The 19777-nt window shown below is 44.3% G+C and overlaps 1 protein-coding gene across 1 annotated transcript in view; it reads left to right on the top strand.

Moving 5' to 3' along the window:
* Window positions 1–19777, top strand: part of LOC139367562 (multiple epidermal growth factor-like domains protein 6) — a 110519-nt gene that overhangs the window by 32962 nt on the left and 57780 nt on the right. The window contains exons 4-16 of the mRNA XM_071105814.1: window positions 749–871; window positions 968–1090; window positions 1396–1533; window positions 1706–1828; window positions 2188–2310; window positions 2554–2727; window positions 2937–3068; window positions 4562–4690; window positions 4884–5012; window positions 5405–5539; window positions 5762–5896; window positions 14847–14972; window positions 17698–17829. Coding sequence (XP_070961915.1) covers window positions 749–871; window positions 968–1090; window positions 1396–1533; window positions 1706–1828; window positions 2188–2310; window positions 2554–2727; window positions 2937–3068; window positions 4562–4690; window positions 4884–5012; window positions 5405–5539; window positions 5762–5896; window positions 14847–14972; window positions 17698–17829 — 1722 coding nt within the window. The remainder of the gene's footprint in view (window positions 1–748; window positions 872–967; window positions 1091–1395; window positions 1534–1705; window positions 1829–2187; window positions 2311–2553; window positions 2728–2936; window positions 3069–4561; window positions 4691–4883; window positions 5013–5404; window positions 5540–5761; window positions 5897–14846; window positions 14973–17697; window positions 17830–19777) is intronic.

Raw genomic sequence — 19777 nt, 5'->3', positions numbered from 1 at the left:
GGTTATAAAGCATAGCTTGCAGCTGTTGGGAAGTGTGAACTGTAATAACAAAACATTTTTAAATTACTGTCCACTTTGGCGAGCTTTAAAATTCCTCTAGTCTCCTATCCGACTGCGAGGTCCTTGACAGAGACCGGTTGGCTTGGCGAGACTTACCATTGGCTTGGCGACCTCTGACCATTGGTCTGTCTGGCCAGCAGACTGACTGGCCAATACACATTAACTGAGTCTTACCAGAGGCTCACTGTTGCCTTGGTTACCAAAGCACCATCCAAGAGTGCAATGCATGAAATAGTTATACCTAGGGTGGATTTCAAACAAACCGGCATTGTGGAAAAGTTACATTGTTACTGTTGTATCAATTCTATCTTTGGGCAGATGTGGAAATCTTGTACCTTTTACTGACTTTGTTTTCCTTTACAATGAATTCTCTGTTTCCTGCTTAGCTAGATGTGCACTGTCTTCCATGCATCGACAACAAGTAGCTACCAAGAAATAAAGGAAAAGCCTCTTGATTCCTAATACGTGTAGCCACTTGGAAATTCACCTCAGGACTCCAGACATGGAAGTAATTATGGCCATATCTGCAGGGAGAAAGTAACCAGACTCCCATTTAACCCCATTACCCTCTTACTCCCTCAAAACCACAAGGGAGAGTGCCGGCAAGAGCATGTGTGTGTGTTTCTGTCAGTCTGTGTGTGTACGTGTACGTACATTATTGTACTCATTCTGTGTTACTGTGTTCCAGTGAGAAACCCGTGTGCAGACAGAAATGGAGGCTGTGTGCACACCTGTAGAAATGAAGGAGGACGATCTCAGTGTGACTGTCGACCTGGATATACACTGGCACAGGATGGCAAACACTGTGAAGGTAAACTTCCGAATTGACTATGCTTCTAGGGATTAGTCTATTGGTGGTAATGGTGATTACAATGATTTAAGGTGTGTGTGTGTGTGTGTGTCTCAGACATCGATGAGTGTGAGACAGGCCAAACTGCCTGTGCCCACGGTTGCCATAACACCCAGGGTTCCTTTACCTGTGTCTGTAACCCAGCATACAAGTTGGGTGCCAATGGCAGGAAATGCTATCGTAAGTCAACTTTCATTCACTCTCAGTCAACTCCCATTTACTCACTGAGACATTACCAATTATCCGTGATGTCAAAATAGCATTACACATTTACACTTTTATTATAGCATTTTTACTGACATGAATCATCATCCATATTCCCCTTTAGGGATGTTGGAGTTTAGAGTAAAATACAACAAAGGCTATTACAAATGTTTTGGTCAGACTAAAACATTAGCGCCACAAGAAAAAGGGATTATTTGCAAGAAAATATTGTGTATATGTTTGTCTTGGAACAACAGGTGTCCACATTTGTCTCTCCTCAGGTATCGAGATGGAGATTGTGAACGGTTGTGAGACTGCCAACGGAGGCTGTTCCCAAAAGTGCCAACACTCCGCCCTCGGACCTGTCTGCAGCTGTAACCATGGTTACCATCTGGACGATGACCTCAGGACATGTGTGGGTGAGCAAAGAGCAGTTTGGAGAATAATATAATCAGTTTTGATCGATATGGAGGGATTTTAGTGCCAATCATTTTGAATTTGGCATGAATTCAAAACGATTGAACTGACAAATTATTGGCACTAAAGTCCCTTCATAGACAGACTTGTCAACAATGGCCGTGTGTGTTTTAGACTTGGACGAGTGCGAAACGGGAAGCTCGTGTTGCGAGCAGGACTGTACGAACTATCCCGGGGGTTACGAATGCTACTGCGGGGCTGGCTACCGTCTCAACTCGGATGGGTGTGGCTGTGATGGTATGGTCCATTTAGCAGGATAACCTCCTTGATCAAATGCTATCAAAAATGATCTTAAATGATCTATCTACACAATGGGTCGACTTCCTGTTTACAGAATAAAAGTCAGTTTGCTCTTACCCCGTCCCTTTGCATGCCTCAAGGAACGGGGTAAATTGGAAGACAATAATTGTAGTTTTGGCAGATTTAAGTTCTGTTGTTGATGTCTGTAAGCATGAAGACCCCCTTTGCTTACAATGATGTAATCTCTCTGAGCCTTATTAGTGTGTTTGCTGCAGCTTGAACTCTACAATCGTGGCAAGCACATAGAATTTCTTCAGGACATGTACCATTTCTAGTTTTGGTTGTTGATGTTGCAGATGTGGATGAGTGTCTGGTAGACAACGGAGGCTGTGACCATACCTGCCAGAACACAGCCGGCTCCTTCCAGTGTTACTGTCGCCTCGGACACCGGCTAAACGAGAACCGTCTCTCCTGTATTCGTAAGCGGATTGAAAATGAATCCTGTCTGGGCAGTAGTCAGGTCAAAATAATACTTAGGGCCAGAAGTTTATCCTGACTTGACCAAAACTCAGGGCCTTAGTGGTAGGCTATGCCAGGCAGTAGCCGTTATTGGCTGTAACTAGGCCTCAGAGTTTATTCAAGTGGCATGCTAAAGTGGATATTAGAATGGAGACTAAGTGTGCAGAGACAGAGACAATGACTGTTCTACTTTCTCCCTCCAGCCCTGGAGCGGGCAGTAGAGCTGTTGGAGTGGAGCGGCCGCATCGCGGTGAAGCTCCCTCCACCCCAGTTCACCCTGCTGAATGACAACTTCCAGCCGCTGGAGCGCTATGACGACTATGAGGAGGACGGCCTGGGAGAGCTCCGGGCCCAGAGCACTCTCACCAAGACCTTTGGTATACATACACCTGTAGCAACAACCACATAAGGCATACATGAGACTGTTGTAATAACTAGATAAGGAAGTCGTAACACAGATGTAAGCAGCTTATAAAAAGCTTGTTTGCACATATTTTTTTTAAATTGCAAACAAAGTCAAAATTGGCTTTACTCCTTTACTATATATATTGTACCTCATCTTCCTCTTCCTGCTCTTCCTCACCAGTGTGTCTAAACGAAACGTTTGGCCATGACTGCAGCCTGACGTGTGACGACTGCTCCAACGGTGGTGTGTGTGACCTGGAGGAGGGACGTTGTGACTGTCCTGATGGGTGGACAGGCCTTGTCTGCAACCAGAGTGAGTCTCTTCTGCACCTGATGCCATGCAGAGAGAACAAAATATACACTATATGTACAAAAGTATGTGGACTGCCCTTCAAATTTGTGAATTCGACTATTTCAGCCACACCCGATACTGACATGTGTATAAAATCACACCGCCCGCCATGCAATCTCCATAGACAAACATTGGTAGTAGAATGGCCTTACTGAAGAGCTCCGTGACTTTCAACGTGGCACCGTCATAGGATGCCACCTTTCCAACAAGTCAGTTTGTAAAATGTCTGCCCTGCTACAGCTGCCCCAGGGAACTGTAAGTGCTGTTATTATGAAGTGGAAACGTCTAGGAGCAACAACGGCTCAGCCACAAAGTGGTAGGGTACACCAGCACACAGGACGGGACTGCCGAGTGCAAAAGTGCGTAGCACATAAAAATCGTCTGTCCTCGGTTGTAACACTCACTACCGAGTTCCAAACTGCCTCTGGAAGCATTGTCAGCACAAGAACTGCTCGTCGGGAGCTTCATGAAATGGGTTTCCATGGCCGAGCAGCCGCACACAAGCCTAAGATCACCATGCACAATGCCAAGCTTCGGCTGGAGTGGTGTAAAGCTCGCCGCCATTGGATTCTGTAACAGTGGAAACGCGTTCTCTGGAGTGATAAATCACGCTTCACTTTCTGGCGGAGGTCGACGGACGAATCAGGGTTTGGTGGATAGCAGGATAACACTACCTGCCCGAATGCATAGTGCCAACTGTAAAGTTTGGTGGAGTAAGAATAATGGTCTGGGTCTGTTTTTCGTGGTTCGGATTAGGCCCCTTAGTTCCAGTGAAGGGAAATGACATTCTAGATGATTATGTGCTTCCAACTTTGTGGCAACAGTTTGGTGAAGGCCCCTTCCTGTTTCAGCATGACAATGCCCCCATGCACAAAGCGAGATCCATATAGAAATGGTTTGTCGAAATCGGTGTGGAAGAACTTGACTGGCCTGCACAGAGCCCTGACCTCAACCCCATCAAACACCTTTGTGATGAATTAGAACACCGACTGCGAGCCAGGCCTAATCGCCCAACATCAGTGCCAGACCTCACTAATGCTCTTGTGGCTGAATGGAAGCAAGTCCCCACAGCAATGTTATAACATCTAATGGAAAGCCTTCCCAGAAGAGTGAAGGCTGTTATAGCCGCAAAGGGGGGACCAACTCCATATTAATGCCCATGATTTTGTAATGAGATGTTTGACAAGCAGTTGTCCACATACTTTTGGTCATGTGGTGTATCAAAACATTAAAAGGGTTTAATCCTCAAAGTCACATTTACATTTACTGCGGCTCAAATTAAGATCCTGCATCTGTATATGTGTTTGAAGGGAATTTTACATTATGTCAGACATAATCATCCAACAGAAATTGCCTATTTTGATGACGTATCCAGCTTTGATTGAGAGATTTAACGCCATACACGTACGTGTCTATGCTTCTCTCACCCTCTCTCTCTCCTTCCCTCTGCTCAGCTTGTCTAGAGGGCACATTTGGCAGGAACTGCCTCTTCAGCTGTAAGTGTAAGAATGGTGCCACCTGTGACCCTGTGAGCGGGCACTGTCGCTGCCCACCTGGAGTCAGTGGGGATCTGTGCCAGGATGGTGAGTTGGCACACATTAATGTTATCATGCAGACCTGGATCAAAATAACATTGTTTTCTCTTTAAATGGTACATATGATTTGGCTTACCTAGCATTTGAATTATCCCAAAAGTGCAAATACCAATATTGGTGCACATTATAATGTGCTATAATGTACTCTCTACTCTTCTCTATGTGTCTCTGTGCTCCATAGGCTGTCCTAGCGGCCTGTATGGGAAACTTTGCAATAAGAAGTGTAACTGTGCCAAAAACGGGCACTGCCATCGGACCTACGGAGCCTGCCTGTGTGACCCTGGGCTCTATGGGCGTTTCTGTCACCTACGTGAGTGGCGTGACATCTCACTGACTCTCTACTTTCTGTTTCCTTTCTGTCATACATTCACTCCCTGTAGCCATTTATTTCAATTGCCAGACCCAGTGACTACCTCAAGGAAAGACTCATTTCTTGTACGGATCATACTGTGATCAGGGGCTGTCAAGCATCTCAGAGGATTGCTGATCGAGGATCAGGTCCCCTCTGTCCATGTAATGTTATTCAATGTGATCTAAATGGCTAAACTGATCATAATCATAACCCCAACAATGAGATTCTTTATCAATACGGGCCCTGGACCTCTTGCCCTGCACAACCACGTACACAATCAGGCAGTATCCCTGTGTGCCCTATCAGGCCTGCAGTCCGGTTTAACCCTTTGGTGTGCCGTCTCTACCCAGCGTGTCCTAAGTGGGCATATGGCCCTGGCTGCTCGGAGGAGTGCCAGTGTTTCCAACAGAACACCCTGGAGTGCCACCGCCGCCACGGCTCCTGTGTCTGCAAACCAGGCTACCAGGGCAAGAACTGCCAGGAGGGTCAGTGGTTCAAGAGATGTTCTGCACGCACATACACACACACACACACACACACACACACACAGACACACACACACACACACACACACACACACACACACACACACACACACACACACACACACACACACACACATCAAGGAATGGTTCTATCTGGGTCTGGGAAACTGTCCCTAAATGTGTAACCAGCACTTTTAACCCACTTTTGCGCCTCTTCTCTAGAATGTGACAGAGGATACTATGGCCTTGCCTGCAAGAGGACATGTGGGTGTCCATCAGGGGTACCCTGTGATCGTGTGACAGGGGAGTGTCTGCGCCAGTGCCCGCCTGGTTTCCATGGGGACAACTGTGACCTAGGTGGGTACAGTGCATGGCGTGCCAGCCCAGACCAATGCAGAATAGTACTTCATTGTCCATTTATTGGAAACAGTAATGGGTATTTACACTGAACTAAAATATAAATGCAACATGTAAAGTGTTGGTCCCATTTCATAAGCTGAAATGAAAGATGCCAGAAATGTTCCATATGCACAAAAAACATATTTCTCTAAAATGTGGTGAAGACATTTGTTAACATCCCTGTTAGTAAGCATTTCTCCTTTGCCAAGATAATTCATCCACCTGACAGGTGTGGCATGTCAAGAAGCTGATTTAAACAACATGATCATTACACAGGTCCACCTTGTGCTGGGGACAATAAAAGACCACTAAATTGTCACACAACACAATCCCACAGATGTCTCAAGTCTTGAAGGAGCGTGCAATTGGCATGCTGACTGCAGGAATGTCCACCAGAGCTGTTTCCAGAGAATTGAATGTTTATTTCTCCACCATAACCCGCCTCCAATATCGTTTTAAAGAATTTGGCAATATGTCCAACCGGCCTCACAACTGCAGACCACGTGAAATCACGCCAGCCCATGACCTCCACATCTGTCTTCTTCACCTGCGGGACCATCTGACACCAGCCACCCGGACAGCTGGTGAAACTGTGGGTTTGCACAACTGAAGAATTTCTGTACAAACTGTCAGGAACCGTCTCAGGGAAGCTCATCTGCGTGCTTGTCATCCTCACCAGTGTATTGATATGACTGGTCACGACCCTGGTGTTCGGCGTATTAACCGACTTTAGTAGGCAAATGATCCCCTTCGATGGCCACTAGCACGCTGGAGGAGTGTGCTGTTCACAGATGAATCGCTGTTTCAACTGTACCTTGCAGATGACATTGTGTATGGCGTCTTGTGGGCAAGCGGTTTGCTGATCAACGTTGTGAACAGAGTGCCCCATGGTTGCGGTGGGGTTATGGTATGGGCAGGCATAAGCTACGGACAGCGAACACAAATGCATTTTACCGATGGCAATTTGAATGCACAGAGATACTGTGACGAGATCCTGAGGCCCATTGCCATGCCATTCATCCACCACCATCACCTCAGCCCCATGTCGCAAGGATCTGTACACAATTCCTGGAAGTTGAAACTGTCCCAGTTCTTCCATGGCCTGCAAACTCACCAGAGTATAACCCATTGAGCATCAAATCAAAATCAAATCAAATTTTATTGGTCTCATACACATGGTTAGCAGATGTTAATGCGAGTGTAGCAAAATGCTTGTGCTTCTAGTTCCGACCATGCAGTAATGTCTAACAAGTAATCTAACAATTTCACAACAACTACCTTGTAGTGTAAAGGAATGAATAAGAATATGTACATATAAATACAGTGCCTTGCAAAAGTATTCGGCCCCCTTGAACTTTGCGACCTTTTGCCACATTTCAGGCTTCAAACATAAAGATATAAAACTGTATTTTTTTGTGAAGAATCAACAACAAGTGGGACACAATCATGAAGTGGAACGACATTTATTGGATATTTCAAACTTTTTTAACAAATCAAAAACTGAAAAATTGGGCGTGCAAAATTATTCAGCCCCTTTACTTTCAGTGCAGCAAACTCTCTCCAGAAGTTCAGTGAGGATCTCTGAATGATCCAATGTTGACCTAAATGACTAATGATGATAAATACAATCCACCTGTGTGTAATCAAGTCTCCGTATAAATGCACCTGCACTGTGATAGTCTCAGAGGTCCGTTAAAAGCACAGAGAGCATCATGAAGAACAAGGAACACACCAGGCAGGTCCGAGATACTGTTGTGAAGAAGTTTAAAGCCGGATTAGGATACAGCAAGATTTCCCAAGCTTTAAACATCCCAAAGAGCACTGTGCAAGCGATAATATTGAAATGGAAGGAGTATCAGACCACTGCAAATCTACCAAGACCTGGCCGTCCCTCTAAACTTTCAGCTCATACAAGGAGAAGACTGATCAGAGATGCAGCCAAGAGGCCCATGATCACTCTGGATGAACTGCAGAGATCTACATCTGAGGTGGGAGACTCTGTCCATAGGACAACAATCAGTCGTATATTGCACAAATCTGGCCTTTATGGAAGAGTGGCAAGAAGAAAGCCATTTCTTAAAGATATCCATAAAAGCGTCGTTTAAAGTTTGCCACAAGCCACCTGGGAGACACACCAAACATGTGGAAGAAGGTGCTCTGGTCAGATGAAACCAAAATTGAACTTTTTGGCAACAATGCAAAACGTTATGTTTGGCGTAAAAGCAACACAGCTCATCACCCTGAACACACCATCCCCACTGTCAAACATGGTGGTGGCAGCATCATGGTTTGGGCCTGCTTTTCTTCAGCAGGGACAGGGAAGATGGTTAAAATTGATGGGAAGATGGATGGAGCCAAATACAGGACCATTCTGGAAGAAAACCTGATGGAGTCTGCAAAAGACCTGAGACTGGGACGGAGATTTGTCTTCCAACAAGACAATGATCCAAAACATAAAGCAAAATCTACAATGGAATGGTTCAAAAATAAACATATCCAGGTGTTAGAATGGCCAAGTCAAAGTCCAGACCTGAATCCAATCGAGAATCTGTGGAAAGAACTGAAAACTGCTGTTCACAAATGCTCTCCATCCAACCTCACTGAGCTCGAGCTGTTTTGCAAGGAGGAATGGGAAAAAAATTCAGTCTCTCGATGTGCAAAACTGATAGAGGCATACCCCAAGCGACTTACAGCTGTAATCGCAGCAAAAGGTGGTGCTACAAAGTATTAACTTAAGGGGGCTGAATAATTTTGCACGCCCAATTTTTCAGTTTTTGATTTGTTAAAAAAGTTTGAAATATCCAATAAATGTCGTTCCACTTCATGATTATGTCCCACTTGTTGTTGATTCTTCACAAAAAAATACAGTTTTATATCTTTATGTTTGAAGCCTGAAATGTGGCAAAAGGTCGCAAAGTTCAAGGGGGCCGAATACTTTCGCAAGGCACTGTATATGGATGAGCGATGGCCGAACAGCATAGGCAAGATGGTATAGAGTACAGTAAATACATATGAGTTGAGTCATGTAGGGTATGTAAACATTATATAAAGTGGAATTGTTTAAAGTGACTAGTGATACATTTATTACATCCAATTTTTCCATTATTAAAGTGGCTAGAGTTGAGTCAATATGTTGGCAGCAGCCACTCTATGTTAGTGATGGCTGTTTAACAGGCTGATGTCCTTGAGATAGAAGCTGTTTTTCAGTCTCTCGGTCCCAGCTTTGATCCACCTGTACTGACCTCGCCTTCTGGATGATAGCGGGGTGAACAGGCAGTGGCTCGGGTGGTTGTTGTCCTTGATGATCTTTTTGACCTGTGACATCGGGTGGTGTAGGTGTCTTGTAGGGCAGGTAGTTTGCCCCCGGTGATGCGTTGTGCAGACCTCACTACCTTCTGGATAGCCTTGCGGTTGTGGGCGGAGCAGTTGCCGTACCAGGCGGTGATACAGCCCGGCAGGATGCTCTCGATTGTGCATCTGTAAAGGTTTGTGGGTGTTTTTGGGCCTGTTGTGCCTTCTTCACCACGCTGTCTGCATTTCAGTTTGTCCGTGATGTGTATGCCGAGGCACCTAAAACGTTCCACCTTCCCCACTACTGTCCCGTCGATGTGGATAGGGGTGTGCTCCCTCTACTATTTCCTGAAGTCCACGATCATCTCCTTTGTTTTGTTGACGTTGAGTGTGAGATTTGTCCAGATGGGTTAGGGCAGTGTGCAGTGTGATTGCGATTGCGTCGTCTGTGGACCTATTGGGGAGGTAAGCAAATTGGAGTGGGTCTAGGGTGTCAGGGAGGGTGGAGGTAATATGATCCTTGACTAGTCTCTCAAAGCACTTCATGCTCTGAGGACATGGCTAGGGATGCCGTCTGGGCCGGCAACCTTGCGAGGGTTAACATGTTTAAATGTTTTACTCACATTGGCTGCGGTGAAGGAGAGTCCGCAGGTTTTGGTAGTGGGCCGTGTTGGTGGCACTGTATTGTCCTCAAAGCGAGCAAAGAAGTTGTTTAGTTTGTCTGGGAGCAAGACATCGGGGTCTGTGACGGGGCTGGTTTACTTTTTGTAGTCCATGATTGACTGGAGACCCTGCCACATTCCTCTCGTGTCTGAGCTGTTGAATTGCGACTCTACTTTGTCTCTATACTGACGCTTAGCTTGTTTGATTGCCTTGCGGAGGGAATAGCTACACTGTTTGTATTCGGTCATGTTTCCGGTCGCCTTGCTCTGATTAAAGCAGTGGTTCGCGTTTTCAGTTTTGCGCGAATGCTGCCATCAATCCACGGTTTCTGGTTGGGGACGGTTTTAATAGTTGTCGTTGGTACAACATCACCGATGCACTTGCTAATCAACTCACTCACCGAATCAGCGTATACATCAATGTTGTTGTTCGACGCTGTCCGGAACGTATCCCAGTCCACGTGATCGAAGCAATCTTGAAGCGTGGAATTAGTTTCTGTCTATAGGCTGGGAGCAGCAAAATGGAGTCGTGGTCAGATTTGCCGAAAGGAGGGCGAGGGATGGCTTTTTATGCGTCGCGGAAGTTAGAATAACAATGATCCAGAATTTTCCCAGCCCGGGTCGCGCATTCGATTTGCTGATAAAATTTAGCCTCAGGATATGTGGTTTCCAGTTTACATAGAGTCCAATTAAGTTCTTTCAGGGCCGTCTAGGTGTCTGCTTTGGGGGGGATGTACACGACTGTGATTATAGTCAAAGAGAATTCTCTTGGTAGATAATGCGGTCTGCATTTGATTGTAAGGAATTCTAGGTCAGGTGAACAAACGGATTTTAGTTCCTGTATGTTGTTATGATTACACCATGACTCGTTAATCATAAGGCATACACCCCGCTCTTCTTCTTACCAGAGAGATGTTTGTTTCTGTCGGCGCGATGCGTGAAGAAACCAGGTGGCTCTACCGACTCTGATAAAGTATCCCGAGTGAGACATGTTTCCGTGAAACAGAGAATGTTACAAACTCTGATGTCTCTCTGGAAGCAACCTTTGCTCGGATTTCGTCTAAATTGTTGTCAAGAGACTGGATGTTGGCTCGGTGGGCGATGTGCCCGTTAACAAGCCTGACCAGAAGACCGCTCCGCTCCTTCTGCGGCGCCTTTGTTTTGGGTCGCCTGTAGGGATCCGAACCATTATCCTGGGTGGTGGACCAAACAGAGAATCCGCTTCGGGAAAGTCGTATTCCTGGTCGTAACGTTGTTAAATTAACGTTGCTCTTATATCCAATAGTTCCTCCCGGCTGTTTGTAATAAGACTTAAGATTTCCTGGGGTAACAGTGTAAGAAATAATACATAAAAAAACGAAATACTGCATAGTTTCCTAAGAACGTGAAGCGAGGCGATCATCTCTGTCGAAGCCAACAGTCGGCGCATGTTTTGGATGCTCTGGATGGACGAGTACAACAGCGTGTTCCAGTTCCCGCCAATATCCATTAACTTCGCACAGCCATTGAAGAGGAGTGGGACAACATTCCACAGGCCACAATCAACAGCCTGATCAACTCTATGCGAAGGAGATGTGTCGCTCTGCATGAGGGAATTGGTGGCCACATCACATACTGACTGGTTTTCTTATCCACGCCCCTACTTTTTTTTAAAAGGTATCTGTAACCAACAGATCCATCTGTATTCCCAGTCATGTGAAATCCATAGGTTAGCGCCTAATGAATTTATTTTAATTGACTGATTTCCTTATGTGAACTGTGCTAACAATCTTTGTAATTGGGTCAATTAGAATTTAAGTAATTCAATTTAAGAAATAAACTGCAATACCAATTCAATAATTGAAAAAATTGCATCCATTTTATATGATTTCTCAACAAACTGAAAAGGAGAAGCTAATCACTTCCTGAATTTAGTGACTTAAATTCCAAGGGACCCCAACCTTGCACAACACGCACATGCACAGTTTGGACATCCATCTTTTTTTTATCATGGTGTTTCTCATGGACCCACACAGTCTTCCACCCACATGGTAGTTCCAGCTCTTTATGAGTTCATACTCTTATTTTAGATGAGTTACTCAACACTGTTCTTCTGTTTCCCTCTCTCTTTCTGTTTGTGCTGAGCAGTTACACAATAATCAACAGGAGGTTGGGGGGGAGGGTATTAGCTGCACATCAGGACCTTGATGATTTGAAACAGGTGTGTAAGTGCTGGGGTGGGAAAAAAAAGCCTGTACACCCTGTAGTCCCCCAGGACAAGAGTTGGAGGCCACTGTATTGGAGCCATTAGGTAAGAACAGAAGTGTTCATTAAAGGGTGACATTTTGATCATGAGGATAAAGGAGAGCTCACTGCAACCCCTGCATCAACAGACAGCACTCCAGCTATGAGCCAACCATGTGATTCTCTGCCCAGTCTCCCCTACTGCATCATTCTATAATACCAACACGTTAAAACACTTCTCCAGACATTGTAAAAAATATGATAATTCGCTTACAATGGCTTTTGGTGTATCTGGAACCCGTATGCGTGTGTGCGTGCGTGCGTGCAAGAGAGAGAGAGACCATGTGGCGGAAGGAGATGCTGGAGATGGTGTGTGCGAGTGGGTCTGGGCAGGTGCGATGTTTGTATTATGTTGTTGTTTGTATGTGTATGTTCTGTATTGTTTATCAAGTATAATCTTTTAAAAAACAAAAGACTAAAATGTAAAACATTTGTGTGTGTGCTACACTGCAGTGTTTTGGCCATACTGACAGGCAGCTGTGTGAATGTGTGGGAGGGAGTCTTCTTGACCTCAGAAGGTGATGTTCTCGGAACCGGAGCCATCCTTTGGGTCTGCATCCTCCATCCATGCCTCCCTCTATCTTTAGTGTCTGGCTTTGGACCTAGCAGGATGGTCATTGTGTGATGGATATACTCAAACTCTGTGGGAGATAGAAGTGTTTGTGCATTTCCAGACACGCATACTTGCGTCCATGAGAGTGTGTGTGTGGGGAAGTGAACTTACTGCCTAAGTAACTACTGTTCGTGTCTGCATGTGTATGTAGCTATGCATGTGTGTGGTTGTGTGTGTGTCCATAAGACGAAAATAACCAGAATAGTTTCACTGAAACACAAAGTTGGCGTTGAGTTGCTTGTCATCTGGAAGCCATGAAGCGACCAGAGCCTTGCATCTGCATTCAATTAGGAACATTGGGGAATCGTGCCGGGTTTTTTGTTTTTCTCTCCCTCTCTCCCTCCCCAATTCAATTCGCTTTATTGGCATGACGTAACAATGTACATATTGCCAAAGCTTACTTTGGATATTTACAATATGAAAATCATAAGAATCAAAATTGTCAATGGGACAACAATAACCAAGGGTCAAAATAACCACACATTGAACAATAAGCATACAGTAGAGGACATGTGCAGGTTCATTGGTCTGTCAGACAATGTTCCTCATCTTAGCAGCTCTCTGTGCAGCTCTCTGTGTCCTCCCCCAACAGGACGGGTAGCCTACTCTCATCCGAGAGGTATTTGAAACCTTGAATAAGTGTTTCAAATTTGGGGAAATTACACTCTCTAATGGTTATATATTTTTGACATTTTGTCAGGAAATGCAGCTCCGTCTCAGGTTCTGCTGTGGTGCAGTGGTTGCATAGCCTTTCCAATACAGGGAGCCAGGTTTTCCTGTCTACCCGTCTCAATGGCAAGGCTGTGCTCACTGAGCCTGTACGCTGTCAAGGTTTTTCTGAGGTTATGATCAGTAACCATGGTCAAATAGTTTCCCAATAAGCAATGCAGTTTTGTTTTGATTGTGTTGTAATTTGTTTTATTCGGATTGAATCTGGTCCTGAGGCTTCAGTGTGTTAGTAGAACAGGTTTGTGAACTCAGCCCCAGGACCAGCTGGATGAGGGGAATCTTTTCTTTGCTCAGCTCTTAGCATTGCAGGGCTTGGTAATGATATGAGAGGGAGTCACTGTATTTTAGGTGTTTCCAGAACTTAATTGCTTTTTAAAAAAGTTTTTATTATTACTGGATATTGGCCTAATTCTGCCCTGCATGCATTGTTTGTAGTTTTCCTCTGGACATGTAGGAGAATCATACAGAACTACATGCAGGGTTTCAATGGGGTGTTTGTCCCATTTGGTGAAATATTATTTTGCCAGTGGACCCCACACCTCGCTGCCATGAAGTGTAATTGGTTCAATGACACATTCAATTCGTTTTAGCCACATTTTAATAGGTATTTCAATTTCTCTGGAAAATCATTATTTGAGTATTTTTGGGGCTTACTGCCGGGGCCCTGGTCTGGCAGTACTGCTCTAGCAGGCCCTGCTGTAGGCCATGTGCTGTGGGTGACAGCAGGTATAGCTCATCTGCGAAGAGTAGGCATTTAACCTCTGAATTGTGGTGACTAACACCAGGGGCTGAGGATTTTTCTAGAATAGTGGCCAATTCGTTGATGTAAATATTGAGTGCAGGGCAGGGCTCAGATTGCAACCCTGGTGAATGCCCCGCCCTTGGTTAAAGAATTCAGTTAATTTCTTGCCAATTTTAATGCTGCACATATTCTCAGTATACATTTGATTTAATTATGTCATATGCTTTAGCCCCTACACCACTTTCAATAACTTTGTAGAACAGTCCTGTTTGCCAAATTGAATCAAATGCTTTTTGGAAGTTGATACAGCAAGCGTATATTTTGGTGGACATGTTATCTATCAGGATGTGTAGGGTGTAAATATGATCAGTCGTGTTATGTTTTGGTATAAATCCAATTTGGCTTTTGCTCACACATATTTCCTACATGTCAATCCAATCTAAACAAATTCATCCAAATGAGTTCAATTGAGGGCAGCCAAACAGTTGTGTAAGCATAAATACTTTAGTGTATTTTTCATCTGTATATCATCATACTATCTGTCAATGAATCATGAATGTCTGTGTGTGTGTGTGTCCTCTCTTACAGACTGCCTGAAGGGGCGCTACGGGGCTGGATGTAACCAATCGTGCCACTGCTCTGGCGCTCCATGTGACAAGGTGACAGGACGGTGCCACTGTCTTGATGGTGTGACTGGACAGCACTGTGAGACTGGTAAGGACGGGGGGCAACATGCTAATAGGGCAGTGGGGAGGAGGAACAGGGATGGTTGGTGGAGTGGTTTCCAATCACTACATCCAAAATATTTGTTGTATCGCTGCCTTTTCTCTTATGTGTACTACACAAACATCCAAGGACATTTGTCAGGCACATGGAATCTAGAGTATCAACAGTGCACAACATAGAGCTGTCACAGAAAACCTCAAACTCCAAGGTGTTTGAAAAAAAAGGAAAACTAGATAGAAGAACCAGTACTCCTAGAACTGGAGCCCATCCTCATCTGGCTGGCCCAGGCATAATGACAAATCCAATAGGAATATCCTGGCATAACGGCATGGAAATATCCCTGTGCAGCAATATCGGCCATGGTCGACCCTCTTTAAAAGCCCTCTTCAAATCAACATGGGATGGGCTGACCATAGACGCAGCAGTATGTGTGTTACATTCAACAATGTGACCGCACATCTCTCTCCAACGGCTAACCATAGTAAAACTATCCAAAAAACATTTTGTGATTCCATCTCTGATGTCTTTCATTCGGGTCCGTTTGAGCTTCTCTTGGACACTGTTGTGAATACGAGCTCCTTGGAGGAGGAGATGGAACTGAGTCTGGCGGTTTTAGAGAGAAGTGAGTGCTTAAGTTCCACACTTGCTTGTGTCCCAAATGGTACCCTATTCCCTAGTGCACTATGTGCCAGGGCTCTGCCATTTGGGATGCATCGAGTGTCTTTACTCAACCTTGTTCACCTCTGGCTGAGGTCAACTTGAACCGAAACGTCACGGAAAATGATGGGGCAGCTAAAGCATTGGAGCATCATTCACTGTTTCGCAGGAAGAGTTGTGTCACAATATGGACCCATAAAAACAATGTTAACAAAAAAAGGCTTGTGCACCCATTACAATACACATGTGAGAGATGGAGAGTGAGTGGGAGAGAGAGAGATCAAGAGTATTTGTTGTCAGGAAAACCCTCTGTAGAGAGTTATCAGCTGCAACCCACCAACATTCAAGCCCCCTTGAGGTGCTGCCATAGAGTTACATTAGAAGTCATTGACCACATATAAAATGACGTCAAATCGCGTTATATCTACAGTAGCTTTGATTGATCATGTCAACATCATATTTTCAAACTCTTTGCTAGCAAGCTAGCAGTCATCATCATCAAGTCAACAATCTACTGGCAAATGCTTTTTAATCCTTGTCATATGAAGAGAAATAATGAAGAGAAATTATAGATAAAACGTATCGGTGCTCATCGGCCAAATTCAACGAGTGATTTGAAAGGAATTAGTGGCTAACTGCAAGCATTGCAAAGCAATCACTAGCCTGCTATTCAGTGGATTGGCTGTGTGGTCCCAAGTCTGGGTTTAAGAGTCACTTTTCCAAGCTTAAAATTATAAACATTTCACATTGTCAATCCAGCATGATTTCTGCCCCGCTCAAAGCCATTTATCTCGGAACTGGGAAATCTGACTTCAGTGAGTTCAAGACAACTGGGAACTCGGGGGGGGGGGGGGGGGGGAACGAGCTCCGACTGGGAAAATACGTTTTAAACGGTCATCCAACTCAGAATTGTCATCCAACTCAGAAAAGTCGAGAACTCGGGCCTCTTTCTAGAGCTACAACCTGAAGATCACTGACGTCATCATGATTCGTTTTTTTTTTCTGAGTTTCCAATTGTCTTGAAAGCACCATAAATCCAGAGAATGCCAGATTGATGACAAAGTTTGATGACAAAATTTGCCCACGAAGGACCGTCGCGCCAGCTTCCTGTTCAAGTGAGCACAGCACAACAAGGGAAATCCAAAAATGTATTGTATGCTGCTGCATAAATTATGTAATATGCCAGGGAGATATGCAAACTCTATCCTACAACCTGTTTTAGAGAAATATGATTATAAAATATTGTAAGAGCTTTCATTGTCTGCTTGTATGCCCCTTTATTTATCCTACAATTATGACTTGGTGTACAGGGAGAATACTGTATGAATGGCTCATGTTCTGAATTCTGTCGCTGTATATTTCAAAAGTGCTGAACAAATAGTTACATTGACTACAGTACGTCCATCCAAGCTCGCTCATTAATGTCTTAATCAAAATGACGCATTGACTCTTGTCCGCTTGTAGCCCCTTATGCCATATTTTGTACATCTCAATTGTCAGAAGAAACCACTTTTGTTTAGGCAAGTCAGCCATATCAGCTATGTTTTAGAGGCAGTAAATGAGGCTGAATGAACTGTTTCGCTGCCAGACAAGGTTCCGCTGATAGCCAGGTGTAGTATTGGTAAGGTGTTGGGACTCTGTTGGGACAGCTTTATGTTAGCCCTAACAGTTTGTAGGCACCATTTGTCACCATTATAGTGCAATTCATCTATTGCTTAGTGTTGTGTTGTGTTGTGTAATGGCTTTGCTGGCATGCATTCCACACAAATACATTTGTTTTTCCTCAACAACATTTAGATGCTAGAATCGTCACTGCGAGTTATACATATTTTAAAACAGCACTTTATCAAATTTGATTTTCATAGAAGACATGAGAAATACTACTCTGTTCATTCTTTCGCCATGGAACACTGGTCAGAATAATAATGCTTAATAGTATTAGCCCCATATGGAGAATAGAACAATTCATTCACCTTGTAGTCTTTCTCTCTCTCTCACATACTTTCTCTCTCTCTCTCTCTCTCTCTCTCTCTCTCTCTGTCTGTTTGTTTGTTAGAGTGTGAGGAGGGTCGATGGGGTGTGGGCTGCTCAGGCTCCTGTCCTGACTGTCAGAACGGGGGAGTGTGTGACAAACACAATGGAACGTGCCGTTGCCAACCTGGATACATGGGCACCCTTTGTCAGAGTGGTGAGAGACAAGTGCACGCACACACTAGTTACCACTCCTCAGACTTAGTATAATTGTAGGGGTGGGGGAAAAAATGTACACAGTGGAGTATCGCAATATAATTTTTGATAATTTAATATTGACACTGTGACCAAGTATCAATTAGTAAAAATAAATAACTAATATATTATATTTATTAATATTAATATTTTTTTCTAAGTTGTTAAGTTAGTCAGCTTTAGCTGTGCTCAAGGTATTTATCAGCCTATAGCTTGTTCTCAATGTTCTAAATGGTGTGCCAACATGTTTTGAGAACTTACAGTGCCTTCGGAAAGTATTCTGATCCCTTGAATTTTTCCCCGTTTTGTTATGTTTCAGCCTTATTCTAAAATGGATTAAATAAATAAAAATCCTCAGCAATCTACACACAATTCCCCATCATGACAAAGTGAAAACAAGTTTTTAGAAATGTTAGTAAATGTATTAAAACATAAAAAACTTGAAATTGAGTATCCTGTTTCCATTGATCATCCTTAAGATGTTTCTGCAACTTGATTGGAGTCCACCTGTGGTAAATTCAATTGATTGGACATGATTTCGAATGCCACACACCTGTCTATATCAGGTCCCACAGTTGACAATGCATGTCAGACCAAGCCATGAGGTTGAAGGAATTGTCCGTAGAGTTCTGAGACAGTATTGTGTCGAGGCACAGATCTGGGGAAGGGTACAAAAAATGTCTGCAGCATTGAAGGTCCCTAAGAACACAGTGGTCTCCATAATTCTTAATTGGAAGAAGTTTGGAACCACCAAGATTCTTCCTAGAGCTGGCCGCCCGGCCAAACTGAGCAATCGGGGGAGAAGGGCCTTGGTCAGGGAGGTCATAAAGAACCCGGTGTTCACTCTGACAGAGCTCCAGAGTTCCTCTGTGGAGATGGCAGAACCTTCCAGAAGGACAACCATCTCTGCAGCACTCCCCAAAGCAGGCCTTTATGGTAGAGTGGCCAGACGGAAGCCACTCCTTAGTAAAGGCACATAATCTCTGGTATGATGAAACCAAGATTGAACTCTTTGGCCTGAATGCCAAGAGTCACGTCTCGAGGAAACATGGGACCATCCCTATGGTGAAGCATGGTGGTGGCAGTATCATGCTGTGAGGATGTTTTTCAGCGGCATTGACTGGGAGGCTAGTCAAGATCGAGGCAAAGATGAACGGAGCAAAGTACAGAGAGATCCTTAATGAAAACCTGCTACATGACCTCAGATTGGGGTGACGGTTTACCTTCTAACAGGAAAACGACCCTAAGCACACAGCCAAGACAACGCAGGAGTGGCTTCGGGACAAGTCTCTGAATGTCCTTGAGTGGCACAGCCAGAGCCCGGGCTTGAACCCAATCTAACATCTCTGGAGAGACCTGAAAATAGCTGTGCAGCAACGCTCCCCATCCAATCTGACAGAGCTCGAGAGGATCTGCAGAGAAGAATTGGAGAAACTCCCCAAATACAGGTGTGTCAAGTTTGTAGTGTCATAATCAAGAAGAATCGAGGCTGTAATTGCTGCCAAAGGTGCTTCAACAAAGTACTGAGTAAGGGGTCTGAATACTTACAGTTGAAGTCGGAAGTTTACATACGCTTAGGTTGGATTCGTTAACTAGTTTTTGGCAAATAGTTTTGGCAAGTCGTTTAGGACATCTACTTTGTGCATGACACAAGTAATTTTTCCAACAATTGTTTAGACAGATTATATGACTTATATTTCACTGTATCACAATTCCAGTGAGTCAGAAGTTTACATACACTAACTTGACTGTGCCTTTAAACAGCTTGGAAAATTCCAGAAAATTATGTCATGGCTTTAGAAGCTTGTGATAGGCTAATTGACATCATTTGAGTCAATTGGAGGTGTACCTGTGGATGTTATTCAAGGCCTACCTTCAAACTCAGTGCCTTTTTGCTTGACATCATGGGA

Source organism: Oncorhynchus clarkii, chromosome 16, assembly GCF_045791955.1.
Source record: "Oncorhynchus clarkii lewisi isolate Uvic-CL-2024 chromosome 16, UVic_Ocla_1.0, whole genome shotgun sequence".
NCBI classification, from domain to species: Eukaryota; Metazoa; Chordata; class Actinopteri; order Salmoniformes; family Salmonidae; genus Oncorhynchus; species Oncorhynchus clarkii.
This window is presented reverse-complemented; position numbering and strand designations above follow the sequence as displayed.